Below are 24,965 nucleotides of genomic sequence, written 5' to 3' on the forward strand. Positions count from 1 at the left end.
AGAGCCCTCACCCCCTCCCATACCCCAACCTCCAATTTCATGAGCATTCACTGCCCGCCATACAATTTCCATACCCAGATATGGCCCTTGGGCCAAAAAGTTTGCCCACTCCGATCTAGACCATCCCTGACAGGTGTTTGTCTAACCTGCTCTTAAAAATCTCTAATGATGGACATTCAACAACCTCCCTAGGAAATTTATTCCAGTGCTTGAACACCCTGACAGGGAGTTTTTCTTAAATGTCCAATCTAAACCACTCTTGCTGCAATGAAAGCCGCTTACTTGTCCTATCCTCAGAGATTAAGGAGAACAATTTTTCCTCCTTATAACCACCTTTTATGTACTTGAAAACTTATGTCCCCTCTCAGTCTTCTCTTCTCCAGACTAAACAAACCCAATTTTTTCAATCTTCCCTCATAGGTCAAGTTTTCCAGACCTTTAATCATTTTTGTTGCTCTGCTCTGGACTTTCTCCAATTTGTCCACATCTTTCCTGAAATGTGGCGCCCAGAACTGGAGAACAATACTCCAGTTGAGGCCTAATCAGCGCAGAGTAGAGCAGAAGAATTATTTCTTGTGTCTTGCTTACAACACTCCTGCTAATATATCCCAGAATGATGTTTGTTTTTTTGCAACAGAGTTACACTGTTGACTCATATTTAGCTTGTGATCCACTATGACCCCCAGATCCCTTTCCGCAGTATACCTTCTTAGGCAGTTATTTCCTATTTTGTATACATGCAACTGATTGTTCCTTTCTAAGTTCCTTTCTTTACATTTGTCCTTATTGAATTTCATCCTATTTACTTCAGACCATTTCTCCAGTTTGTCCAGATCATTTTGAATTTGAATCTGATTCTCCAATGCACTTCCAGCCCCTCCCAGCTCTGTATCCTTCGCAAACTTTATAAGTGTATTCTATATGCCATTATCTAAATCATTGATGAAGATATTGAACAGAACCAGACCCAGAATTGATCCCTACAGGACCCCACTCGTTATACCCTTCCAGCATGACTGTGAACCACTGATAACTACTCTCTGGGAATGGTTTTCCAACCAGTTATGCACCCACCTTATAGTAGATCCATATAGCTTGTATTTTGCCAGTTTATCTATAGTACTGGAGAATCATAATGTCCTATATATTAAAGCCATCAACATTGATTTGCATGGAAAAACAAAATGTGTAAAGTTAACATAGGCTCTACAGGTTTACGTTTCATTAAGTGGAGATAAAAATATTACTAAGTAATCGCAACAAAAAAAGAGAAATTGCACACATGAACCTGAAAACAAAACTGCTAAATAACTGCAGTCAGCAAGAATGAATCTATTTTCCTAAGTGCAGCATGCAGACAAAGAAGAATTGAGACAGAAAAGCAAATATGACAGACTCAAGCTTTAGTGTCCTATATTCAATTTTGCCATATTGTCATCTGAGGTAGGTTTCACACCAAAGTTTTTTGTAGATTGTTTTTTAAATCGGGCACATATGTTTGATGTAACTATATGAAAAAGAGCTGTTCTGCAATACTGGACACACTTTACATACTAATTCTATGCTGGAGGGAAAAAACCCAAATCACTTTCTTTGACAGCAAAAACAAAGACGCCAAGCATGCTTGAAGATAACAAATAATTTGGCAAATAGTGTTATAAACAGATTTCATTAAAGACAGTCAACCTAAAATACAGCTCCTTTACAATTGAAAACATCTGTGTTGGAAGGTGGTGGAAAGGGTGAGGCTGCATTTCTGGCCAAACTAAAGCAAACTTAGTGGTTGCAGTAGGACAGTTTATCAAAGCTGCATCCTGCTTATTAACTTGGCAAAACTCAATGTGACAATGTCAAATGCTAGTTAAAATAAACCCACTTGTTTCCCGACCAATAATGTCTTCAGAATTCACTAAACCAGTATCTACAACCCATCCTGCAACTGTAAACTGAGAACTGGATCATTAATAAATATTTATACTATGGTAGCACCTACAAACCCTGGTCAGCATCAAGGCTCCTTTGGGCTAGCTGCTATAAAAGCATAAACATAGTATGATTTAGGACCAGGATGGTGGCCATCTTAGCCCTCCACAGATGTGCAAGGGGAAAAGAGGACACAAGGAGCTTTCCATGCCTCTTTTGAGGGGAGGGCACAATCTCACTGGCAAACCAGAAGCATTAGCTTCCCAAAAAGCAGAGTGGGTGGGAAGGGCCACGGCAGGGCTGACCCAATGTAAGGCCGGAAGAGATCTTGAGAGGTCATTTAGTAGAATCCCCTGCACTGAGGCAGAACTAAGTACTGTATACTTAGAGAAGTGTTTGTGTAATCCAGCATTTCTCAAACTCGGGTCCGCGGACCCCTAGGGGTCCATGAGAGTACTCCAGGGGGTCCATGGGCCCACTGATGAACTCAACTCCTACCCCTCCCTCCCAGTACCCCCTGCACACCGGGAAACAGCTGTTCAGTGGTGTGCAGGAGACGCTGGGAGAGAAGGGGAGGAGCGGGGATGGGGCGCGCTCATGGGAGGGGGCGGAATCACGTCCAGGGCCACCGGCCCCGCTGATCAACTCCTCCCCCTCCCTTCCAGTGCCTCCTTCATACCAGGGAAGAGCTGTTCAGCAGGGTCCAGAAGGCACTGGGAGGGAGGAAGGGAGAGGATCAGGGAAGGGATGTGCTTGGGGGAGAGGGTGGGAAGAGGAGGGGCAGGGTGGAGCAGGGGCAGGAAGATATGGGGTGCGACCTGAGGCTGAGCAAGGATCCTGGGGGTCCACGAAAAATTTTAAATCAAAATCGGGGTCTTCAGATTGCTAAAGTTTGAGAACCGCTGGTCTAACCTGTTCTTAAAAACCAGCAATGATGGGAATTTCACAATCTCCCTTAGGATTCTATTCCAGTACTGACCTATCTTTACAGTTAGAAACTTTTCCCTAATATCTAACCTAAATCGCCCTTGCTGCAGATTAAGCCATACTCCTTGTTCTAACTTCAATGGACACAGAGAACATTTAATCACAATCTTCTTTATAGAACTGCTTAACATATGTGAAGACTTATCAGTTCCCCCCTCAGTTGTCTTCTCCCAGGACTAAACATACCCAGTTTTTTTTAAGCTTTCCTCATAGGTCAGGTTTTCTAACCCATTTGATCATTTTTGTTGCTCTTTTCTAGATTCTTTCCAGTTTGTTCATACTGGACACAATACTCCAGTTGAGGCCTTACCAGGGCCATATAGAGAAGAACAATTAACTTCTGTTTCTTAGATATGACACTCCTGTTAATACACCCCAAAATCATATGAGCTTTTTTTTTTGCAACTGCATCACATTGTTGGCTCATATTGAATTTCTGATCTACTATAACCCTCAGATATCCTTTTCAGCAATACTACCACCTAACTAGCTATTCCCCATTTTGTAGTTATTCATTTGACTTTTTGCTTCTGAAGTGTAGTACTTTGCACTTTTTTACTGAATTTCCTCTTATTGATTTTCAGACCAATTCTCCAATTTGTCGTGATTGTTTTGAATTCTAATCCTATTATCCAAAGTGTTATCAACCCATCCCAGCTGCAAATTTTATAATACTCTCCACTCCAAGTCATTAATGAAAATACTGAATAGTACCAGTACTAGGCCAAGGACGGACTCCTGTGGGACCCCACTAGATATGTACTTTCAGTTTGATGAGCCATTGATAACTATTCTTTGAGTACAGTTTTTCCAACCACTTCATAGTAATTTCATCTAGATCACACTTCTCTAGTTTGCTTATGAGAATGTCATGTAGGACAGTGCCAAAAGCCTTACTAAAATCAAGATATATCACATCTACTACTTCTCCCATCCACTAGGCATCTAACCCTCTCAAAAAGGGAAATTAGATTGGCTGCCAAGATTTGTTCCTGACAAATCCAAATTGGTTATTACTTATAACCCTATTATCCTCTAGGCGCTTACAAATTGATTAATATTGTGTTCTAGTATCTTTCCAAGTATCCAAGTTATACCGACTAGTCTATAATGCCCCAAGTCATCTTTGTTCCTCTTCTCAAAGCAGGAAAACAGTACCTTTCTCTTGTCCTCTGAAACATCGCCCCTCCTCCAACAATTCTCAAAGATGATCACTAATTGTTCTGAGATTACTTCAGCTACTACTGGGTGAATTTCATCAAGACCTGCCAACTTGAATACATCTAACTTATCTAAATATTCTTTAACCTATCCTTTCCTTATTCTAGAATGTGTTCCGTCTCCCTGGCTGTTAATATTAATTGTGCTAAGCATCTGGTCACAATTAACTATTTTAGAGAAAACAAGCAAAATAGACACTAAACACCTCAACCTTCTTGAAGCTGTCCATTATTAGCTCTCCTTCGCTGCTAAATAGAGGACCTACTCTTTCCTTCATCTTTCTCTTGTTCCTTCATCTTTCTCAATATATTTATAGAACCTCTTTTTATTGCCTTTTAAGTCCCTTGTTAGGTGTAACTCATTTTGTGACTTAGCTTTTATGATTTTTGTCCCTGCATGTTTATGCTATTACTTCATATTCCCTCTTAGCAATTTGCCATTTCCACTTTTTGTAGGATTCCTTTTTGATTTTCAAGTCATTAAAGAGCTGATGCAGCCATATGAACCTCTTCTCTTCCTATATTTCCTTTTCATCAGGATAGTTTGCTGTTGTTCCTTTAATATTGTGTCTTTAAGAAACTGCCCGCTCTCCTCAGCTGTTTTGCCTTAGATTTGCTTTGCATGGGACCTTATCTACTAGTTCTCTGAGTTTGCCAAAGTCTGCTTTTTTAAAATTCATTGTCCTTATTCTACTGGTCTCACTCAGTTCCTTTCCTTAGAATCAGGAAGCCTATCACATCATGATCACTTCCACCTAAGTTGCCTTCCACCTTCACAACTAATATTGCCTGTTGGTCAAAATCAAGTCTAAAGTGACTGTGCTCCTGCTTACTTACCCACCATCTAAAACAAGTTGTCCCCAACACATTCCAAGAACTTACTGGACATTGAGTTTTGCCATATTATTTTTCCAACAGATATCTGGATAGTAAAAGTCCTCATTAATACCAGATCTTCTTTTTTGGATCTTTCTGTTGTTTGTTCTAGAAATACCTCATTCACCTCCTCCCTCTGATTTGTTGGGCTGTTTTTCCCCTCTTTTATCTTCACTTAGAAGCCTTCCACTGGCCTGCCCCAACCTCCTTTTGGACCTCAGAACAAGTGGGTACATTCTTGACAGGTACAATGCAACCTTTCCCCCCATGCCTGTCTTTCCTGAACAAGCTATACCCTCCGTCCCCCGTCCCCCCTGCAATATTCCAGTCATGAGATTTATCAAACCAAGTCTCTTTTGCTTGTGCATTAAGACTTCCAGTTCTTCCTGTTTATTTCCAAAAGTTCTTGCATTTGTGTATAGTCATCTAAGATGTGCACACTCCCCCACGGTTTTCCCTCGTTACTCCTATGACCGTATTGTAATTTTCCATTCCCCACTTCCCTCCTAACTTTCAGCCCTCTCTTAAGGTCACCTTCTTTTATACCTAACCTGAAGTCTTTTGTCACCTGCCCCCTTGGAATCTAGGTTACAGCCCTCTTTACTAGGGTGGTGAGTCAGTGTCCCAAGATGCTCTTTCTCTTCTTCATCAGGTGGAGGAAGTACATGCTGCACCCTTTCAAGGGGTCATAGAGCAGCTGTTGTAATGTGCACTCCTGAGAAGTGCAGAAGGAAATTTTAGTCAGCCAGAATTTTTCCCAAAGCTCCCACTGCCTCAGTGTCCCATCTCACATGCCTCCAATGTAATGTCTCATTCAAAGCCACAATCTGACTTTATGTGTATTACAGAATATTTCTAAATTCCTAGCTTTTTCCCCTCAAAAAAGAAAATAAGTGCAGCTTCTTAATCCTCATTGCAGTTACTATGGACTTACTTCAGTGAGCCACTTGAACTGAAGATTTCACTTCGACTCAATTCTGAAATCCCATTTCCAATAAAAAGTTTGGTTCCCAGAAATTCTTTGGCGCCTCTTTTACACTTCCCTTCAATATCAGAGTATACAGAGACCACATCTCCAGCTTTCATAACTAGGGAAAGAAAGATATTTTTTAAAAATTTAAAGTTGGCAAAAGAACAGTGCCCAACTCATCTGGAACTTCTGATGGGCCATGTACTTCAACCCCTTGCATCATAGCAATATTGATTTCAGGTCAAGACAAGCTTTGAGTATCCCCACTGTTAGCCAGTCCACAAAGTCACCTGGCAGTCTTCCCATTGCCTAATTATTTTCTGCACACAAAATATGACAGAGAAGCCACCTCTGTGTAAAGCATTTAGTTGAGCAAGGTACTTAAGCATGTGCCTGATCATAAGAAGACAAGTAGTCCCACTGTCTTCAAGTATCTTGCTGCACTGGTGCCTAGAAGAGCTTGAAGAACACTTTGGTCTCTGGTACAAGAGATTCTGTTAAGCCTGTTTGGAGCAAAGCAGTAAGAAAGCATGCTCTACATGTGGACTTACTGAGCTCTGCCTCTACTTGTAAAAGCTTCATTCTGAGAGCAACTATTATTCAAACTACCCTTAGAGATTTCTCTCCAGATGCTTTTCCAGGATCTTTTTATTGAAGGGCCTGGCTGGTTGTACTAGAGGAAAACTACAGAGGCAAGACTAAGCTTTTGAACTGGGAATGAACGTGGCTTGTGGGTTGTGTTTCAGAGATCTCTTTCCTATGACCAAGGGGCTAGATTAAATGTGCCCGAAGGAAAGGATCATTTTATTATGGAGACATGCTTTTAGAACTTTTAAAAACTGTATTATATTTGTGATCAATTCTTGTAGCCAGAAATAGCTTCTACACTAGATAATTTTCTTCTTGGGATGTCTACAATACCCAAAACACTGACACTCCATGTTGCTACCATCTACCTAGTATTTGTAAAATTTGCAGATATTTAACTTTGCCTCCCATCAAATTATTTATCCACCCTCACTTGTAAAGCCAAAAGATTTTTTCCCTTGTTGTCTGTCTCTTTAGAATGCAGCAGCATGTTGAATTTTTAGTTATAACTTGCAATATTCGTGTTTTCTCACCCATTCAGGCAGCTACATTGACTATCCTAAAGCTTAAATTTAAATTTGTCAAACTAAGCTTAAAGATCTTCAATCACTGATTCCTCCTTATCTGTTTCAGAGTAGCAGCTGTGTTAGTCTGTATTCGCAAAAAGAAAAGGGAGTACTTGTGGCACCTTAGAGACTAACAAATTTATTTGAGCATAAGCTTTCGTGAGCTACAGCTCACTTTGTCAAGCTGTAGCTCACGAAAGCTTATGCTCAGATAAATTTGTTAGTCTCTAAGGTGCCACAAGTACTCCTTTTCTTTCTCCTTATCTGTATAACTTGATCAATGATTAAGTGGCCCACTTATGCACTACCATTCATGTCTTGTTATACCATCTGTGCTGAGTGTAATTTCTAGATACAGGGCTTTATTGTACCTCACCTCAGGCTGGCAGCACACTCTCCACTTCGTTTTCCTATCTGTAATTTTTCTAAAATCTTTTTAAAGTCCTGTTGAAGTATGTTTCCCTTTTATTTGATGCTGTGTGCTAATGTACAGCAATGATGATAAATCACTAGCTCACCCAGTAATTATTTTGCATATTTATGATTAGAACGGTACAAAATAAAAGCAGTTTCAACAACTGTTGCAGCAACGTACTTGTTTTCTCATAAATGCCTAGATTCAGGAAAGCATACGTATTAAGTCAATGGGACTTAAGCACATGCTTAAAGTTAACCACGAGTTTAAGTACTTTTCTGAAGAGGACTGAATTTAAGCACGTGCATAAGTGCTTTTTTTATTCAGGGCCAAAATTTACTAGATCAGCGGTTCTCAAACTTTAGCAACTCAAGGACCCCCATTTTGATTTAAAAAAATTTTGAGGACCCCAAAGGCCCCCCCAGGCCCTGCCCCCACTCCACCCCTTCCCCCAAAGCCCCTCCCCACCTCTTCCCACCCCACCCCTGCCCCTCCTCTTCCCTGCCTCTTTCCGCCCCCTCCCCCGAGCACACCCCATCTCCGCCCCTCCCCCTCCCTCCCAGCACCTCCTGCACACCGCTGAACAGCTGTTTCCCAACGTGCAGGAGGTGCTGGGAGGGAGGGGGAGACATTGAGGGAGGGATGGGGAGGAGTTGATCAGCAGGGCCCGCGGATCCCCTGTAGTACCCTCAAGGACCCCAGTTTGAGAAATGCTGATCTAGATGGAAAAAGAAAGACTTGTGGTTAACACAGCCATAGTCACTACCATGATAATAACAAAGTGAATCATCCACAATTATATTATAAAAGTTAGTTTGATCTTTAAAAAAATAAATAGCACAAATTGTTTCAATATGCAGCTGAAGACTAAGCACTGTTCAATAGCATACGTAGAAGATTATCTTCTGGCTCACTGGCACTGGGAAAGAGAGACACAAGGGTTCGCATGATAACTTCAGAACCTCCATAAATTAGATATGAGGAAGATTTTTCTCACCAAGAAATAACAGAAGTCAATACTAGATCTCAGTTCAGGGCAACTGCACCTGTATTCCCCTCAGTGGTCCAGCAAGGGCATCCACTCTCAGGCTTCCAACACCCGAGCTGTTGCCGCTCTGGTGTGGAGACCCGCATGTCACCCACTTCTGACCAGGGTATGTCCAGGCTGAACAGTTCCCTGCCTTCACTGTGTTACTCCCAGCAAAGACAATCTGCCTAAATCTGCTTGATTTTTCTGATAAGAGAGTGATTGGTATAGATAAAAGTTACCACCTGTTTCTTTCTAAGGAAGCCTACTTTATTCTTAAGGTAAAAAGCATTACAGAGAAAACATATTAAAAACACAGATGCTAATAAGCTTACCAGATTTCATTGCAACTCTAAAATGGGCTCCGTCAAGAGCAGTTTTTCATCACCCCACCCTAAGTGTTTCCTTGGGGTTACAAGTTCATCACTGATTCGCCTCGGAACAAGCATACTCATGAGAAATTTAATCCACCCTTTTATACAGAGCAGGGGTCTTTGATCTGGAGATTCCAGAAGCAGGTAATTAGTATACAATAGGTCTCTCTCCCCAGATCTTATCTTCAATATGTTGGCTTCAGAGGGGAAAACCTGCATTCCCCTCACTTCAAGGAACTTCCTAGAATACCCGCGTCACACATATTGTTCCAAAAAGACCTTTGAATTTTCTCATACCTTCCAGAGATTGTATTAATTTTGTTTTCCTGCTATAGAAGTTCCATACAATCTCACAATAGTACATAAACATTTGCATTTTTAATATAATCTACCACAAAGGTATTAACCCAAATTCAATAAGATTTAATTTAATTCAATTCAATTCAATAAGGCACATTCAGGATATTGTCAATCTGTCACACTAGACCATTATAACATCAAACATGCCAATTTCAATGTCAAGGGAATGCGAAACAAACAAAAAACAAAAACTTCAGTTCTCCTTTACATCTACTTTCTTATGTTCCTAAGATATCATGAAGTCAATGTGTCTTTGTTTGCCATTTTTTCAAAAGCTAACAGCTCCTACTTTAGTGGCCATTAACTACACAGAGGTATCAATCATGTGCCCCATATTTCCCCTTGGTTAGATTGGGAAGTTACTAAATTGAATGTGTTTTTCTTAGGCAGTACTAAGGGTAAATACTGACTTTAATAGCAACTACTGAAGCTTATTAGAAAATATACAAAATTAATCTCTCCGGTATACACCAAAATGACATAACTTTTCAGTTTGGTCAGGTTGTGTCTCACTTGAAAACATCTGATCTTTGTAAAAAAAAACCCTCTTTTTCAAGTCAAAAGAAGAAGAATGTAAAAATATCAATGACAGACAATCCTGCTGTTAAGAAATTGAAGTCTCTAAAAAGGAGAGAGAACTGAAAGCAGCACAGAAGAGGAGAGGTAGCATGCACCATTTTGTTATAAGTATTGCACAAGAAAAATCATGAAAGTTTTACAAACAAAAACAAAGTAAAATAGATACTAGATGTCAACTGGAATGGATGACTGCTTCGCTCCCTCTAAATCCTACTGGAATATATTAGAGAACCCTTACATTTTGAAGCAGATATGATTCCTGGAACAAAGACATGCGCTCCTCGTAGCACTGAATTCCCACACTGGGCTCCAACAATGACTTCAGATGATTGCTTTTGTAGATCCTTCCTGAGGATACGAAGTGTAATTTCATTACAAAAATCTGCTGACATCAGTCTATTTTTAGAAAAAAAGTCAGTTCATACATGCTGTTTGAGAAAGGGTGATGGATAAATATGCACCTACTGTATATCAAATTTACAAGATGCAGTTCAGTCCTGCTAAAAGTAAAGAATAAAACCAAGTGGCAGTCCTTGGAAAAATGCAGATTCAGCCCCAAAACTGCTGCTGCCAAAAATCTGATACGAATATACAAAATCAAGTTGTTAACAGATGTGAAAATCATTCTTCTCCACTTTCTCAGCCAGTAACAACTTAGTGTTCAACCAGGATGGTCAAAAAGTGACCTTTTAAATTTAATAACTGCCATAAATCTTTATTACAACAAACATTTGAACACGATGCAGGGAATTTTGCTGGTAGCTACTGTGTCCAGATTGGTGATAAGGAAAGTAATGACTCAGACTTGTCAAGGACAAGTACAAATAGTGGATTATTTAGAGATTGGTATGTCAAAGGAGGATTTAAAATCAGTGCAGGACAACAAATAATAAAGTACTGTCCAACACTGTAAAACAGAGACAGCAAATACCATAATACAATGTACAGTTTGTACACACTAGTATTGTTTATGATCCCTATAATTTACAAGCCCACTTGACAGAGTCTTGGTAAACTCAAAATTGACAACTGTGTGTAATTTTGAAGCCTTGTTGTAAGAAAGATCATTTAGATTATCCTTCTGTGAAGTTAAATTAAGCAATGAAAAAACTTCCAAGAGTGGAAACAATGAGGGAACACTAAAGTTGTCTAAATGAAAACTAGAAAAAAAACCAGCTTAACTATGAATACTGTAGGACATCAGCATAAGGGGATAAATGTGACCCTGGAATTCCTGTTTAACTTTATCATTTATGCTACCTTCCCTAAATACACTCATGTGAGTCTTGTACATGCATATGTTCTAACGGAGGAATATTGTGCACTACTGCAAGACCCTATATTTTGAAGTCCTGCCAGAGTCCCTAGTCCTTCAACAGAGATAATCTACCTCCTCCTAACATACTCTGCCACACGGCAATTGCTGTAGGGAAAACTAATATGAAGTCCATTATCATAAATGGAGAAAGAGAAGATTATGGTCTTAAAATATAACAAAATTCTGAGGGAGTTTGAAAGATCAAAAATTTATGTTATCTAGGACAAGTACTACATATTTTGGCTTAAAAAAACACTTGCAACTTTTTAACAGTGTCTAAGTTATCAAAAATGGGTTAATGTAAAACCTGTCGTGAAACTCAGTAACACAAATTAGTTGTTAAAGTCTGAAAATTACAAACCTGGGTCCAATGACAGGAATAAGTAAGATGTCCTGGAGTTCTGGGTGCTGAAGAACTGGAACACTAAGACCTTTAAACTGCTGTTGAATTTTTTTAAAAATAAAAGAACATTAACAAACAACAATGCTTTAAAAAGTACTTTATTGTACTTGGAATTAATTATTTTTCAGTTCACACTTTATATCTATGAATGTTAGAATCTCTTTAATTGATGAGAAGCTGGGAAATCTGACATTAGGAAATGCTATATATTATAAATACTCAAGCTAAAACACAGAGATAAATAAGTACATTCAGAAATGCCACGACCACACTAGGAGTCATTGACAGGATTCATTTCTCTGTATCTGTGTTTTTAGCAAAGCATTTCCCCTTACAAAGCAAAAAAAACTGACTAAAATACCAGTTCAAGATTCCTAGAACAAGTTGTATGATAAAACAAGCATAACTCATTACCCTCCTAGCAAATAGTTAGAGTAGCACCAACTGCTTTCGCATGACAGAAATGTCTTGGTCCCTGTCATGCAGTTGCTGTCTGTAAACCCACCAACATCAATAATTTATTTATAGAAGAACCGGATCTTCTCAGAAAGACTGAAGAGATATGGTAGGATTTCTAAACAATTTACTTTCAGACTTTCTGGCTTACAATTAATTATCTCTGTCAGATAAAGACAGTCATAAAATAAATAGAACAAAAAAAAAATCAAAAAATTAACTAAACATCAAAGCATTTTGTTACACCATCAGGCAGGAATCGCTCAAGTTATTTGGATACTCGGTTTCTTTCAATTTCACAGACTTCTTAAATAAGACATTGCAACATCAGTTCATTTTTCTGTCACCTTTTATTAAAAGCAAGCTCTATACTTGTTGCATATATCTTCTCAGACTACTAGTTTCTATTTCTGTTGTCTTGTCTAGATTGCAGTGCCTTCCTTCTACGTTTGTAAAGCATTTAGCACAAAGGGGCCAAGCCAAAATCCTAATTAGGGTCTACAGGTGCTATTATAATACAAATAATCCATGAGTATTATATGGTCCTTATTTATAGATTTTAAATTTCTGAAGGAATGTGCACGTTTTGAAAATGCAAAGGAAGAAATTCTCTGAATCAATCGCTGGTATTTTTTATTAGACCTTATCTACAATAAAACTCAAGTTCTTTAGAACTTTGCAAAAAAAACCAAACATGTCTTTTCTCCTGTTGATGAGAGCACATTTGGTCTAGGGCACTATGAGTATTTTTAACTTCCTTTAATGTATCAGATATTGACTAGTATTGGACTTAACTCACAGACTCTACCTATGTTTCCATTTGACTCTGAAAGTGCTAATAGGATTTTCATCCCGGCACCAAACTGAAAGTAGACATACCCATCAAGTTTAGAAATTGTTTCCATTATTTGAAAAAAGGCTCTTGCAATCAGCTAGAAAACCAGAAATCTTGTAGCTATCTTTAGTGATAACCGGGACACAAAACTGCACAAACCTTGTGGATCTCTTCAAACAGCAGATTTTTCACTTGTTTCACTGAAGCCAAGTGAGTGTTAACTCTAACAGTTGTGAAAGCTGGAGGATGAGATAGACAATTTAATAGAGATTCATATTTCCTCTCTGCTTCCAGTGTGCCTAAAGCACTTATGAGCTAAAAGAAAAAAAAAGATATATATTAGTAATAAACAGCTTCAGGCAGTAGTGCTTGTTGTAGTCAAAAAGTTTAAATCAACCATTATTTTGTGTATGTCATGTAATAGACCCTCAGATGCATATGCAGCTCCCACTGACTTCAGTGAGAATCACACTTGAGATCAGAGTCTGGCTGCTGAAAAGGACAGTCTATTTATTGAGCAAGAGTATTCTAAACAAACTGATATTGGAACAGGCATTAGAATTAATCTTAATTGATTTGATATTGCTCTATTAAGTGGCATTTCTAGCTTGCTGTACAAAGCAACAGGTATACAGAGACAAAGAAAGCAGACTGCGACTCAGAGTTGTGATGAGTTTGTGTGATGGATGAAGACGGCTTGAAAAAAAATGGTTTTTTTTACAATAGAAATTCAGGTAGTTTGTCTAATCTGTGGGAGGTGGTGGGCTTTTTTTTCTTTTTGATGGGGGGATGCGGTAGTGATAATTGTTCTTGGATGACTTTAAAGAAAACTAGATTGTGATACCCCAAGATGAGTTTTCTTGGAACTTACTAATTAAACATTTAACAACAGTATATTCAGTTTATTAAAAGTCCCAAAAAGTTTAAAAACAAAATTTCATATTATACCTATATTCATATTTTTAGAAATCACATTAGACTAGCCCTTATAACTTCCAGATGGAATTAACAATCCTAGACCCCAATTCTTCAATGAGCAGTGTACAGTCAGACTCCTGAATCCACACAGGACCATTGAAGTCAATGATGCTCTGCATGGAGCTCATTACAGGATCAGAGCCCTTTGCTGAAAAGATCTCTCTAACTCTAAATACTAAAGATAAATGCCTCTCACAATAAAAGTGTATCAGTAATTTCATATAAAAAATAAAGTTAAAAGAATGTAATGGCTGCACAGTTCAACATTCAACCAGTGAAAGGCAAATCTGTTTACACAGGCTGACTGGTTGAGTTACCTTATCACATACCTCCTTATTTCTAAACATGTTCCCAAGGTATTCTTCAACTTCTGGTTGCAGTAATATTTTTGAAAAAAAAGACATTTTCCTTTATAGTGCAATAGCCTTCCTGGTAAACAACAGCAATAAACAAATTAATGTTTTCTTTATTAAAAATATTTAATTTGCATAATTGCTAATTAAACAGTCAAATGAAAAGGGTTGCAAAAAAATTCAGGTTGTGTTGTATATGATAGTTATTCAACAGTACCATAAGAAAATGTATGGGACATTAGGAGGCACATAATTAGGTGTATTGTGTGAAAAGACATTATCTCCTCCGGGTTTCTCACCAATGTGAATATTTCATCAAAACAGTAAGAAATTTTTCAAAACACTGATTTTTGATATTTTTAAGTATTATGGCTCACAGTAAAGTGAATGAACTTGCATAAGCTACTAAAACCCAATGCAACTTTTTACAAGATGTATCCCTAAGTTATGAGTTACGGTGGTGTTTGTACTGGCTAGATGGTGCAGTTGCTAATTGTATTTTAACATGTTAATTAACTATTAGAAATTGCATTTTACACAAAGACTTAATTCTAACAATCTCATTAATAAATTGGTTGCCACCATAAAGGGACCAGTGATGATAAAAAAAAAAATCTTCAAATTCATGTAAATTGTTTTATCACAACTACAAAGATAAGATACATCCTTTAATTGTGGGGAAGACTGGAAATGGTTACACAGTGAATGGTTTTAAGATACCATTTGTGATCTTTCGTTCTTTCTGAACAAAGTATTAAATGTCTTCTCAATTCAAATAAATGCACATAATGATATACAACTACGTATCTGATATAGTGTACTAGATAGTAAATAACGGTTACATTTGATATTTTTCAAATGTTCTTTCCAAAGGTGTTTGCCAAATGTTAACTAGAAGATCTACCTTCCATTTTCCTATGCAGTACCTTTGCCCTAAAATATGCATCAGGGACCCTCCACAACATTCTCCCCTCCCTACCCAAAGTCCAATCCAATCACCCTAGTATGTGCTTAATATATTTATTTATATTCAGCTTTCCTCAAATTTAAAAATGCCAACACATATAACAATGAGTAACTGCACTGTAGATGTCAGGGGAAAGCTAGAGGTTCGGGCAGCTGAGAAAGGAACATTTGGCACTTAGGAAAGCATCTGAGATGTCTTGGGTTTTTGTTTGTGTCAAGGAAGCAGTCAAGGCTTTTGGTACAAGAAAGGTGATACATCATTTTTGGGGTGGGCAGAGGAGACTAGATTTGGTGGGAGTGTACGAGGGAAGCTGAATTGCTCATTCCCCACTTTAGCAACCCTTGAAAGGAATGAGCTGCCTCACTGCACCCTGTCCCTGTATCTAGCACTATGTCCCAATGTGACCAATAAGCACGCTGCCTTGATGTTTCTGCTAAACTTAATCACCACTGAAAGTTAATGTTGCCATTTAAAGAAGTCTATTCATCATACTTCAAAATTGAAACATGATGAATAAACTTCTTTTAAAAAATAAAACATTTTTTTAAAAATGCATTCTCAAAACACAGTTAAGCACCAATTTAAAACAAATCTGCAATTATGAAGTAATTTATACAATAACATTACTTGTAGAACTCAGGACTACACTGAATAGTGTTACGGTACGAACATTGTATGTAAAGATGCTGATATGAATATTTTCATGGTATAAGTGACCTAAAACTTCCAGACACATCTCCATAGAAAAGTGGCAATAAATCTTACCTGGTTTAGCATTAGGTATAGTATTTCATTATGATATGCCATTGGCAAAATGGTTTGCTTTCACTCCCTATATGTATGGTATGGGCTGCATAAACTGCCTCCAAAAACAGGCCAAAAAAGTAACCAAGGGTTCACTTAATTTACATCAAAATGTGCAGCTATAGTGAAACTGCTCAGCTATGTGACAAGATAGAAGTGTTTGTATTGCCATGTAACCAGTTACATTGATATTTTCATATTTGTAATCCCTTACAGGCTATTTGTTCAATGGCCAGGTTTTCAGGGACCTGAAGATGCAGCTGGGCAACAATTTTCAGAAGTGCCTTGGTGCCCAACTCCCATTTAAATCGAAAGGGGGGATGTCTCGGTGTTTATCTGCCTCTTTAAGTGCCTAAATTTCTCAGAAAAGCCCAGTGAGGAGGGAAGTGTGCGGGGCAGTTCGTCCCGTCCAGACTACGAACAGCAGGGCCCTCCCTACAGAGAGCAGGTAGGGCTCACGTACCCACACTGGCGCTACCCGGGCCGGCGCGGCTAAAGCAGCAAGGATTTTCGGTACCTACGGCTCCGGGAAGGGTAACACCAGCACCGGCTAACACTGCCGCGCAGAGCGGCATCCCCCTCCCCACCCCGGTGGCTCTTAGTCACGCCCAAACGCCGGCGGCTCTGGGGACACCTACTCCAGACCGTGCCCCGCAGCGTCTCTGCTTAGGCCTGCCAGAGCAGCCGCAACGCCCGTCCTCCGGGCAGGGAGCCACGCCGCGCGCAGAGTCTGGGAAGCAGACGGCTCGCGGGTGGGACGCGCCTCTCCGCAGTGAGGCGGAGCTCCCGCCCCCCGACCGCGCTGGCCCCGCGGCGGTGTTGGGGGCGTAAGGGGGGTTCCTGCTGCCCCTTCAACGGTGACTACGGAGCTTCCCCCCGACAGCATTCCGCTTCCTTGCACGCCCGCCCTACCTTCGGCCGCAGTCCCGCCTCTTCCGGGGTACGGGGGAAAACTCCGCCCCGAGCCTCCCTTGGGATTGGTCAGCTGCGCTCATCGGCCTGCCACTGACTGTCACGCCGGCAACGGGTTGGGGGCGGAGGCGAGCTCTAAGCGCGGCAGGAGATGCCCGCCTGGCCGCTCCCGCCCCCTCAGCCCTCGTCGGGGAGCGCGCCGCTCGGCTCCAGCTCACAGGAGAACGGGGCACGGGGGAGGGGGCTGGCTCCTGTGGACCCACGAGCCCCCTGAATCGTCCCTTTGGCTTCCTGGGGACAACTCACTTTCCGCACGGCCAGCCACGTGCGGAAAGCTCTGTCCGAGCGTTACCAGAGCAGTGCCCCCCCCCCGCCCCCGCAGTGCGTAACAGGAATAAGAACCAGCCGGGCGGCAGCCCCCTGGATGCCTCGCGAAAGAGAGGCACAAGAGGTGAAACAGGGACGGCCGGGAGAAGCGCGGTATCTCCTCTGCGCGGGTTTTGATGGAGCTGTAGCTCTCTATGGTGCGCGGCATTATTTAGCCGGCCAGGGAACCTCAAACCAACACAATCAGCGCGTGGGTCAGGGCCCAACCTGCAACCGGCACATTTCCCCACCAGCAGCAGCAGTTACCGCCCGGCGCTCCTAGCTGGGAGCCGCGTCCGTTACCCAGCGGTTACGGGCCGCTGGGGCTTCGGGTGAGGTGCTCGGAGCCCCGCTGACCGCGGGGGGACAGTGGCCGGGGGCGTGCAGCGGCGCAGGCTTCCTGGCGGAGCGGTGTCCCCTGACGCTCCGCTGCGCCCAGGGGCACTAGGACCGCGGGCCGTCGGAGAACGCAACGCCCAGCCCCACGGCTGAGGGTGAACTCACGTACTATTTTTTTCACGTCAGGGAGGAGGGCACGTACGTAATGGCGTGCGGAGTCACGCAGTGACGCAAGGCGGCCGGGGAAGGCATTGGCTGCAGTGGCTGGCTGGGGAGGCGGGTTTGAGGGTGGCTCCGCCTACTTGCCTCTCCGGGCTCTGTTCCCTTCCCGGGACCAGGCGGGGCCGCCGCCTTCGAGTCACCAGTGCCGGCTGGCGCTCCTTTGCGTCGTGGGGACTCTCGGAGCGTGACGTCGTCCGGCCGCGGCCGAGCCTAGCCATGGGCCTGATATTTGCTAAGCTGTGGAGTTTTTTCTGTGACCAGGGTGAGCGGCGTTCGCCGGGGGCGGGGCGGGGCTGTGCCGGCTTGGTCCGTTGGGGGGCTGCCGGGGAGGGAGGCATGGGATCCCGGCTGTGATGGGGAAGGGAGGCCCCTCGAGTGTTGAGGGAGCAGGTGGGGGGGTGTATCTGTGTGAGTTGGGGGGAGTGCCTGGAGCGTGTGTGAATGGGGGTCGTAGGCTGGCATCGAAGCGGGGGAGGTTAGTTCAGTGCGGGGTTGGCTAATGCACCCTATTCTCTCAAACTTACTTTTTCATCATTGCAACAGCAGAGACTTTCAGGGTCTCACTAGCTACGGTTCCTCTCTCCTTCCGAGTCCTGTTCTGTGAAACTGTGCATCCAAATTGCGGTCAGCTGGAAACAGTGCTGTTAAGATAATGTAGTGTTGGCTGTGTCAGATTGAAGGGGTCAAACTTTCAGTGTCTGTGTCTTTGCAAAGTAAGCGGTCATGGGATAAGAAGGAAGGTTCTCTCATGGATTGGTAACCGGTTTAACAAAAAGGAAACAAAGGGTAGGAATAAATAGGTAAATTGTGGTGTCCCCCAAGGGTCTGTACTGGGACCAGTCCTATTCAACATATTCATAAATGATCTGGAAAAAGGGGTAAACAGCGAGGTGGGAAAACTTGAGGATGATACAAAAGTACTCAAGATAGTTAAGTCCAAAGCAGACTGCAAAAAGCTACAGAAGGATCTCTCAAACCTGGGTGAATGGGAAACAAAGTGGCAGATGAAATTGTGTTGATAAATGTAAAGTAATGCACAGTGGAAAACATAATCCCAGCTGTACATATAAAATAATGTGGGTCTAAATTAGCTATTATCACTTGAGAGAGATCTGGAGTCATTGTGGATAGTTCTCTGAAAACATCCACTCAATATGCAGAGGTAGTTGGGAATGTTTACAAAATGTTGGGACTTCATTAAGAAAGTGATAGATAATAAGACAGAAAATATCATATTGCCTCTATATAAATCGATGGTATGCCCACATCTTGAATATTGTGTGCAGGTGTGGTCGCCCCATCTCAAAAAATATACATTGGATTTGGAAAAGGTTCAGAAAAGAGCAACAAAAATGATTAGGGGTATGGAACAGCTTCCATATGAGAAGACAGTAAAAAGGTTGGGACTTTTCAGCTTGGAAAAGAGATGTCTATGGTGGGATATGATCATGACAGGTGTGGAGAAAGTAAGGAAGTGTTGTTTCTGCCCTCTCATAACACAAGAACTAGGGCTCACCAAATGAAATTAATAGGCAGCAGGTTTAAAACAAACAAAAGGAAGTATTTCTTCACACAGTGCACAGTCAAACTGGAACTCTTTGCCAGAGGATGTGTTGAAGGCCAAGATTATAACAGGGTTCAAAAAAGAACTAGATAAATTCATGGAGGATAGGTCCATCAGTGGCTATTAGCCGGGATAGGCAGGGATGACGTCCCTAGCCTCTGTTTGCCAGAAGCTGAGAATTGCCGATGGGATGACCGATGGATCAGTTGATTACCTATTCAGTTCATTCCCTCTGGGGCACTTGGTGTTGGCCTCTGTCGGAAGACAGCTTATTGGGCTAGGTGGACCTTGGTCTGATGCAGTATGGCCATTCTTATGTACGTTTAGAGTTGGGTTTACTTTTTCGGGGGGGGGGGGGGGGGGAGGGTTTCATGATCTTTCTGGCTCCCATAAAATATGACTTTCTTACATAAAATTGCTGACAGGCAAAATATGAATGTTGTTAATTCTATAAAGCTTGTATACACATACTTGTAGTCCCTTGATTTTGGGGGATTCCATTTAAGTGGCATAAATTAGTTGCACATCTGATACTGATTTGTTTTTGTTGCTCACAGTAAGCCATTTTTCAAGTGTTGTTAGGTTAATTATTTGACTTGGTTGAAAGGTGCTAGTTTTATATGTTTGCTTGGTTTTTAAATGCCAAGTAAATCAAAATTGCAAGACTCTAATAAGCTGTTGTAGTGAAGAGTGTAGTTCTTGCCCTTAGCATAAGTATCCATTTTTGAGGCATAGGTTTAGAAGGCTAAGAGTGAAATCCTGACTCCATGGAAGTTGATCAAAACTCCCGTTGACTACTGTGGGGTCAGGATTTCACCCATTGGGTCATTAAGATACCTTAAATTTTCTGTTTAAAGCGAATTGTGAAGCCTAATCAAAATAACTGTTTTCTCTGTATGGTTCATCCTAACCTTTTCCAAAAAAACACTTTGTTTTTTATGTAAGGCTCAAGTTTTGTGTTGGATATTTTTAGTAAAAAGTCATGGACAGGTCACTGGAAATGAACACAAATTCATGGCAGCCTGTGACTTGTCCCTGACTTTCACTAAAAATATCCCTCACACATGTATTTGAGCGAAGTGCTATCAAACTACTAATATATATGGAAATACACATTTTAATATACTGCTTAATGTTACATGTCTCTGATCACTAACAGATAACTGTACTATGGTAGAAGTGACTAGTTTAGAATACTACATTATTATTGAAAGGTGAGAGAAATCAAGCATGTATTAAGGAAAAACAGGAAATAAAGTTGTTATGATATTGAATTAGATAATATTGTGATGAAAGTAGTATGTAAAGTTTGCACAGCATGTTTAACTTAATTCTGTCAGGCACTATTTTCTCCTAAAATGTGCAGACATTCAAATTAGCAACAATGGTCTAGCTAGGGAGGAGCCCAAACACCTGGAACTCCTTTCTCCTCCTCACAACAAAAGACATTGAGCAAAACTAAGGGCATGTTTACACTACAAACTTAGGTTGACTTAAGTTGACATACAGCCACCACACTAATTAAGTCGGTTGTGCATGTCTAGACTACAGTCCTTGTGTCAATGGAGAGTGTCTTCATTAGCAGCTCATGCGTCGATGTAGAGAGCAGCACACTGTGGGTAGATATCCCACAGTGCAACTCTTCACAGGTGGTTTTGGGAAGGGTTTGCAATGCCTCGTGGGAATAAAACATTCTTGCATAGGTGACTGGGAACATGGCTTGAATATCCCATGATGCAGTTTTCTCCCTCTCATGATTTCATCTGCATCCCATAATATTTTGTGCCTTTTTTCAAAAGGCTGGCATAGCCACATATACACCATCTCTAGAGAAGCAAGGACTCTACACAGCTGTGCTCTGTTGTGGTGAGCGTTGCAAACCCCACGCACCTTATCCTTCAGTATTTCCAGAGCCACAAGAGAAACTGCCTTGTGGAACATGGCAGTGTCCTTCAAGTAACAATGCTGTAAGCCATGGAACAAAACAATTCATGGTTGCCATTGGCAGTTGCACAGCAGCTGAACATGGTGGAGCGCTGTTTCTGGACCCGAGAAACAAGCACTGACTGGTGGCATCACATCGTTATGCAGGTATGGGATGATGAGTAGTGGCTGCAGAACTTTTGTATGCGCAAGGCCACTTTCCGGGAATTGTGTACAGAGTTCTCCCCAGCCCTGCGGTGCAGCGACACTAAAATGAGACTTGCTCTGACTGGAGAAACTAGTGGCAGTTGCTGTCTGGAAGCTTGCAATGCTACCGGTCAGTGGGGAATTGATTTGGAGTTGGGAAATTTCCATTGAGATTGCTGTGGTCCAAATATGGAGGGCCATTAGTCATCTTCTGCTAAGAATGGTTGTGTCTTTGGGCAATGTTCAGGAGATACTGCATGGTTTTGCTGCAGTGGGGTTCCCTAACTGCAGTGGGACGATAGATGGCACACTCATCCCTGTCTTAGCACCAGACCACCTTGATACAGAGTACATAAACGGAAAGGGATACTTTTCAATGGAGTTGCAAGTGCTGGTGGATCACCAGGTGTGTTTTACCATCATTAATGTGGGATGCTCTGGGAAGGTGCCTGACACCCGCATCTTTAAGAACACAGGCCTGTTCAGAAAGCTGCAAGCAGGGATTTCCTTTCTGGATCGCAAAATCACTATTAAAGATGTTGAAATACGAATATTGATTCTGGAACATCCAGTCTACCCCTTATTCCTATGGCTTGTGAAGCCGTACATCGGACACCTGGACAGGAGCACTTCAACAATAGGCTCAGCAAGTCCAAATGGCAGTTGAATGTGCTTTTGGCTGTTTGAAGGGTCATTGGCACAGTTTGCTCACTAGGGTAGACTTCTGTGAAAAAAAATATCCCCATGGTGGTAGCTGCCTGCTGTATGCTTCATAATATGTGTGAAGCAAAGGGAGAGAAGTTTCCACAGGGCTGGGGCTTGGAGGTGAATAGGCTGTCTGCTAATTTTGAGCAGCCAGATACCAGGGCTATAAATGCTCAGCATGGAGCAGTGCATCTCAGGGAGGTTTTGAAAACCCATTTTATTAATGACACACTGTGACGTGTTGTTTTTCTGTTTTTGCATGCGAATAGTCTGAACATTGCTATGACTGCTCTGTGTGTGTAGTAATGTAACGTTGGAAATACACTTCTTGCTTTTCTCTAACAGTGACTCCCAGCACTCACCAACGAGACCTGCCTCCCAACCTACTGCTGGGGAGACAACCCCTCAGTCCATTCAGCTCCTGGCCCCTCCAAAGGCACTACCAGGGTGGGGTATGTGAGGGGTATGTACTTGATGCCCGGGGAATGGGCTGCAATCCACCAACTCATCCTGCATGGAGGGCCACCACAGTGGTGGTTATGACTGAGGGGAGTGTGGCCTACTGCTTACAACATCGAGGGGATAGGAGCCAGGGCTCCCAGGTTCTAGCCACAACTCCAGCTCTGTGTGAACTCGTTCACACACCCAGTACCTAAGTTTCCCTAGCCATCCCTCCTCCCCCAGTGCTTTGAATTAGTAAAGATTTCATTTTTAAGAAATGGACTTTTATTACACATATATATATAAACAAAAATGTGACATCGAATTAAACCTTGGAACTACAGGAGGGAAATAAATTCATCTTTTGTTCAAAAACAAACTGGCCTTGCCTGTCACACATCGGTGTATGTGCAGCTGTGAGTCTGTACACCATCCCCCAGGGTTGAGTGGAAAGGATATTGTACTGGCCCCCTATGCCTAGTGGAATGTGTGTGTGAGGGGGGAGTATGGTGATTTTGGAATGCCATTCTGCAGGGGCTGTAGAGCTTCAAAATGTCTCTCCTGGAGGTCAACCAGACACCTAAACATGTCTGTTTGTTCCTTCAGAATCCCCAACATCCCCCACACTTATTCTCCTGGCCTTTTGTCCTGCTCATAATGTCCTTTCTTTCTTTTTTTTTCTTCCATGTAAGAGCAATCCTCCACACCCTCTGGTCAGTGTCCACTGTCCCAGAGGCATTCATTATCTCATTAAATATGTCATCGCGCGTTCTCTTTCACCTTCGTCTTATCTGGGAGAGCCTCTCTGATGGTGTGGAGGAAGAGTTGAAGGCCACACTTTCAGCTGTAAAACATGCAAAGCACAAAGGAGCAATTGTCCGTGCTGACCCAATCTCCAGTGCAGATTTGCTATATAAAAATCACTCCCCAGAATCCACGCAAGTGTGAAGCAGAACATTTTCATTTCTACAAGATATTTATTGAACCAGTTTGCCGTCCCAGCCGTGATGAGTACAGCTGGGGGACAAAGGCGCTAGAATGCCTACAGAAGAGGGGGGCAGCCCACGATGGGATTGTAGTGGCCCAGGGGCCATGCCCCTACCCTTGGTAACGTGGGCTTAGTGTGGTGGTCAAGGACCGGCGTTCCCCCTCCCAAACTGCAAGCCTTGGCAGGGGCATCACTGGGGATTGCTTGCTATAGCCACCACAACGTAGTCATTAATCCCCCACCCCCGCCCGTAGCCACTGCTGCTCTCTGGCACCCAAGGCACCACCCCCTGCCCAGTCTAGAAGCTGGATCCAGGCAGCGGTAAGAGCCTCACATGGAGCCCAGGCCACTATGGGAAGGCCCAGACCCTCCACCTGCCCCGGTCAGAGGTATGGGGTGGCCCATGTCCCCGCACCCTGCCTGCCTGAGGCTTGCAGTTTGTGGAGGAAATGGTGACTCCTGCCACCCAAACCACAACCATGTGAAACAGTGGGCAGTCATGGCCCACCTGATTCCAGTGACCCTGCCTCATTGTCACTTCTGGTTCCGGAGCCCCGGTGGTGGGGGAAGAGGTGAAAAATCATGGCGGGGGGCACACAGACACTAGTGTTTGCCGCTTGAGTAATTGAAATGAATACTACCACAGTCTCCCGTAGGTGATCCTAGCTGATATTACACTCTTGAGGGTAACATGTGGCAAGGGAACAGCTGCTGCATGCATCCAGGTACAGACCAGGTCCTTATGCTGCTGGACTGTGTACTGTGATGATGCCTACCAAATTAATACTGGAGTGGCTTGGGAAAGTGTCCTACTACAGTGGAAGAAATAAGGCAGCCCTCCAGAGAAACCTTCCACAAAGGATTGAGATCTCTATGAAGGATTCCTGGGACATCCCTGTGTACGTAATTTGCAGGTCACCCTCTGCCTAGCTGGTCCAGACAATGAGAATCAGCTGCTTTACTTCCACTGGTTATTTAAATAAAAAATAGCAAATAAGAATATGTGATTCCACCATATTAATGCTAAGTGCATACTCACTAGAGGTTCCTTCTCTGGCATCACACTCGGCCATGCTGCATTGCTGCGATTGGCTGGACTGCTCTGGGGTTACAAACCGTTCCTGATTCTCTGGGACAGTGGATCCCCTACTTGCCTGTCTCCCATCTTCCTCCTCCGACACCACCTCCTCAGTCTTGCCTGCGATGGCCTGAGACTCTGACTCTGAGGTATCCACGTGGCTCTTGGGGGTCATGGTGGGGTCACCGCAGAGTGTAGCCTACTGCAGCTTGTAAAAGTGG

At 42.5% G+C, this 24,965-nt stretch overlaps 2 protein-coding genes across 10 annotated transcripts in view; one reads left to right on the top strand and one right to left on the bottom strand.

Annotated features, from left to right (window-relative positions):
• NSUN6 (NOP2/Sun RNA methyltransferase 6) overlaps positions 1-17,335 on the bottom strand; it is a 60,936-nt gene extending 43,601 nt beyond the window's left edge. Inside the window, exons 1-6 of one of the 7 annotated variants that reach the window (XM_074946036.1) lie at positions 16,912-17,335; positions 14,193-14,304; positions 13,057-13,212; positions 11,565-11,644; positions 10,124-10,233; positions 5,941-6,094 (exon numbers count right to left, since the gene is read on the bottom strand). In XM_074946036.1, coding sequence (XP_074802137.1) covers positions 5,941-6,094; positions 10,124-10,233; positions 11,565-11,644; positions 13,057-13,212; positions 14,193-14,279 — 587 coding nt within the window. In that variant the 5' untranslated portion in view covers positions 14,280-14,304; positions 16,912-17,335. The other 6 variants (XM_074946039.1, XM_074946037.1, XM_074946034.1 and 3 more) reach the window with 6 other exon arrangements.
• The window catches only part of ARL5B (ARF like GTPase 5B), an 89,611-nt gene continuing 81,941 nt past the window's right edge, over positions 17,296-24,965 (top strand). Inside the window, exon 1 of one of the 3 annotated variants that reach the window (XM_074946043.1) lies at positions 17,296-17,362. Coding sequence is in view for 2 of the 3 variants with exons in the window: in XM_074946042.1 (XP_074802143.1) it covers positions 18,055-18,100 (46 nt within the window). In the remaining variant the exon portion in view is untranslated. Of the gene's footprint in view, positions 17,363-17,853; positions 18,101-24,965 lie in introns of those variants that run through there. The other 2 variants (XM_074946042.1, XM_074946041.1) reach the window with 2 other exon arrangements.

The sequence above is a fragment of the Natator depressus genome, chromosome 2, assembly GCF_965152275.1.
Source record: "Natator depressus isolate rNatDep1 chromosome 2, rNatDep2.hap1, whole genome shotgun sequence".
Classification (NCBI taxonomy): domain Eukaryota; kingdom Metazoa; phylum Chordata; order Testudines; family Cheloniidae; genus Natator; species Natator depressus.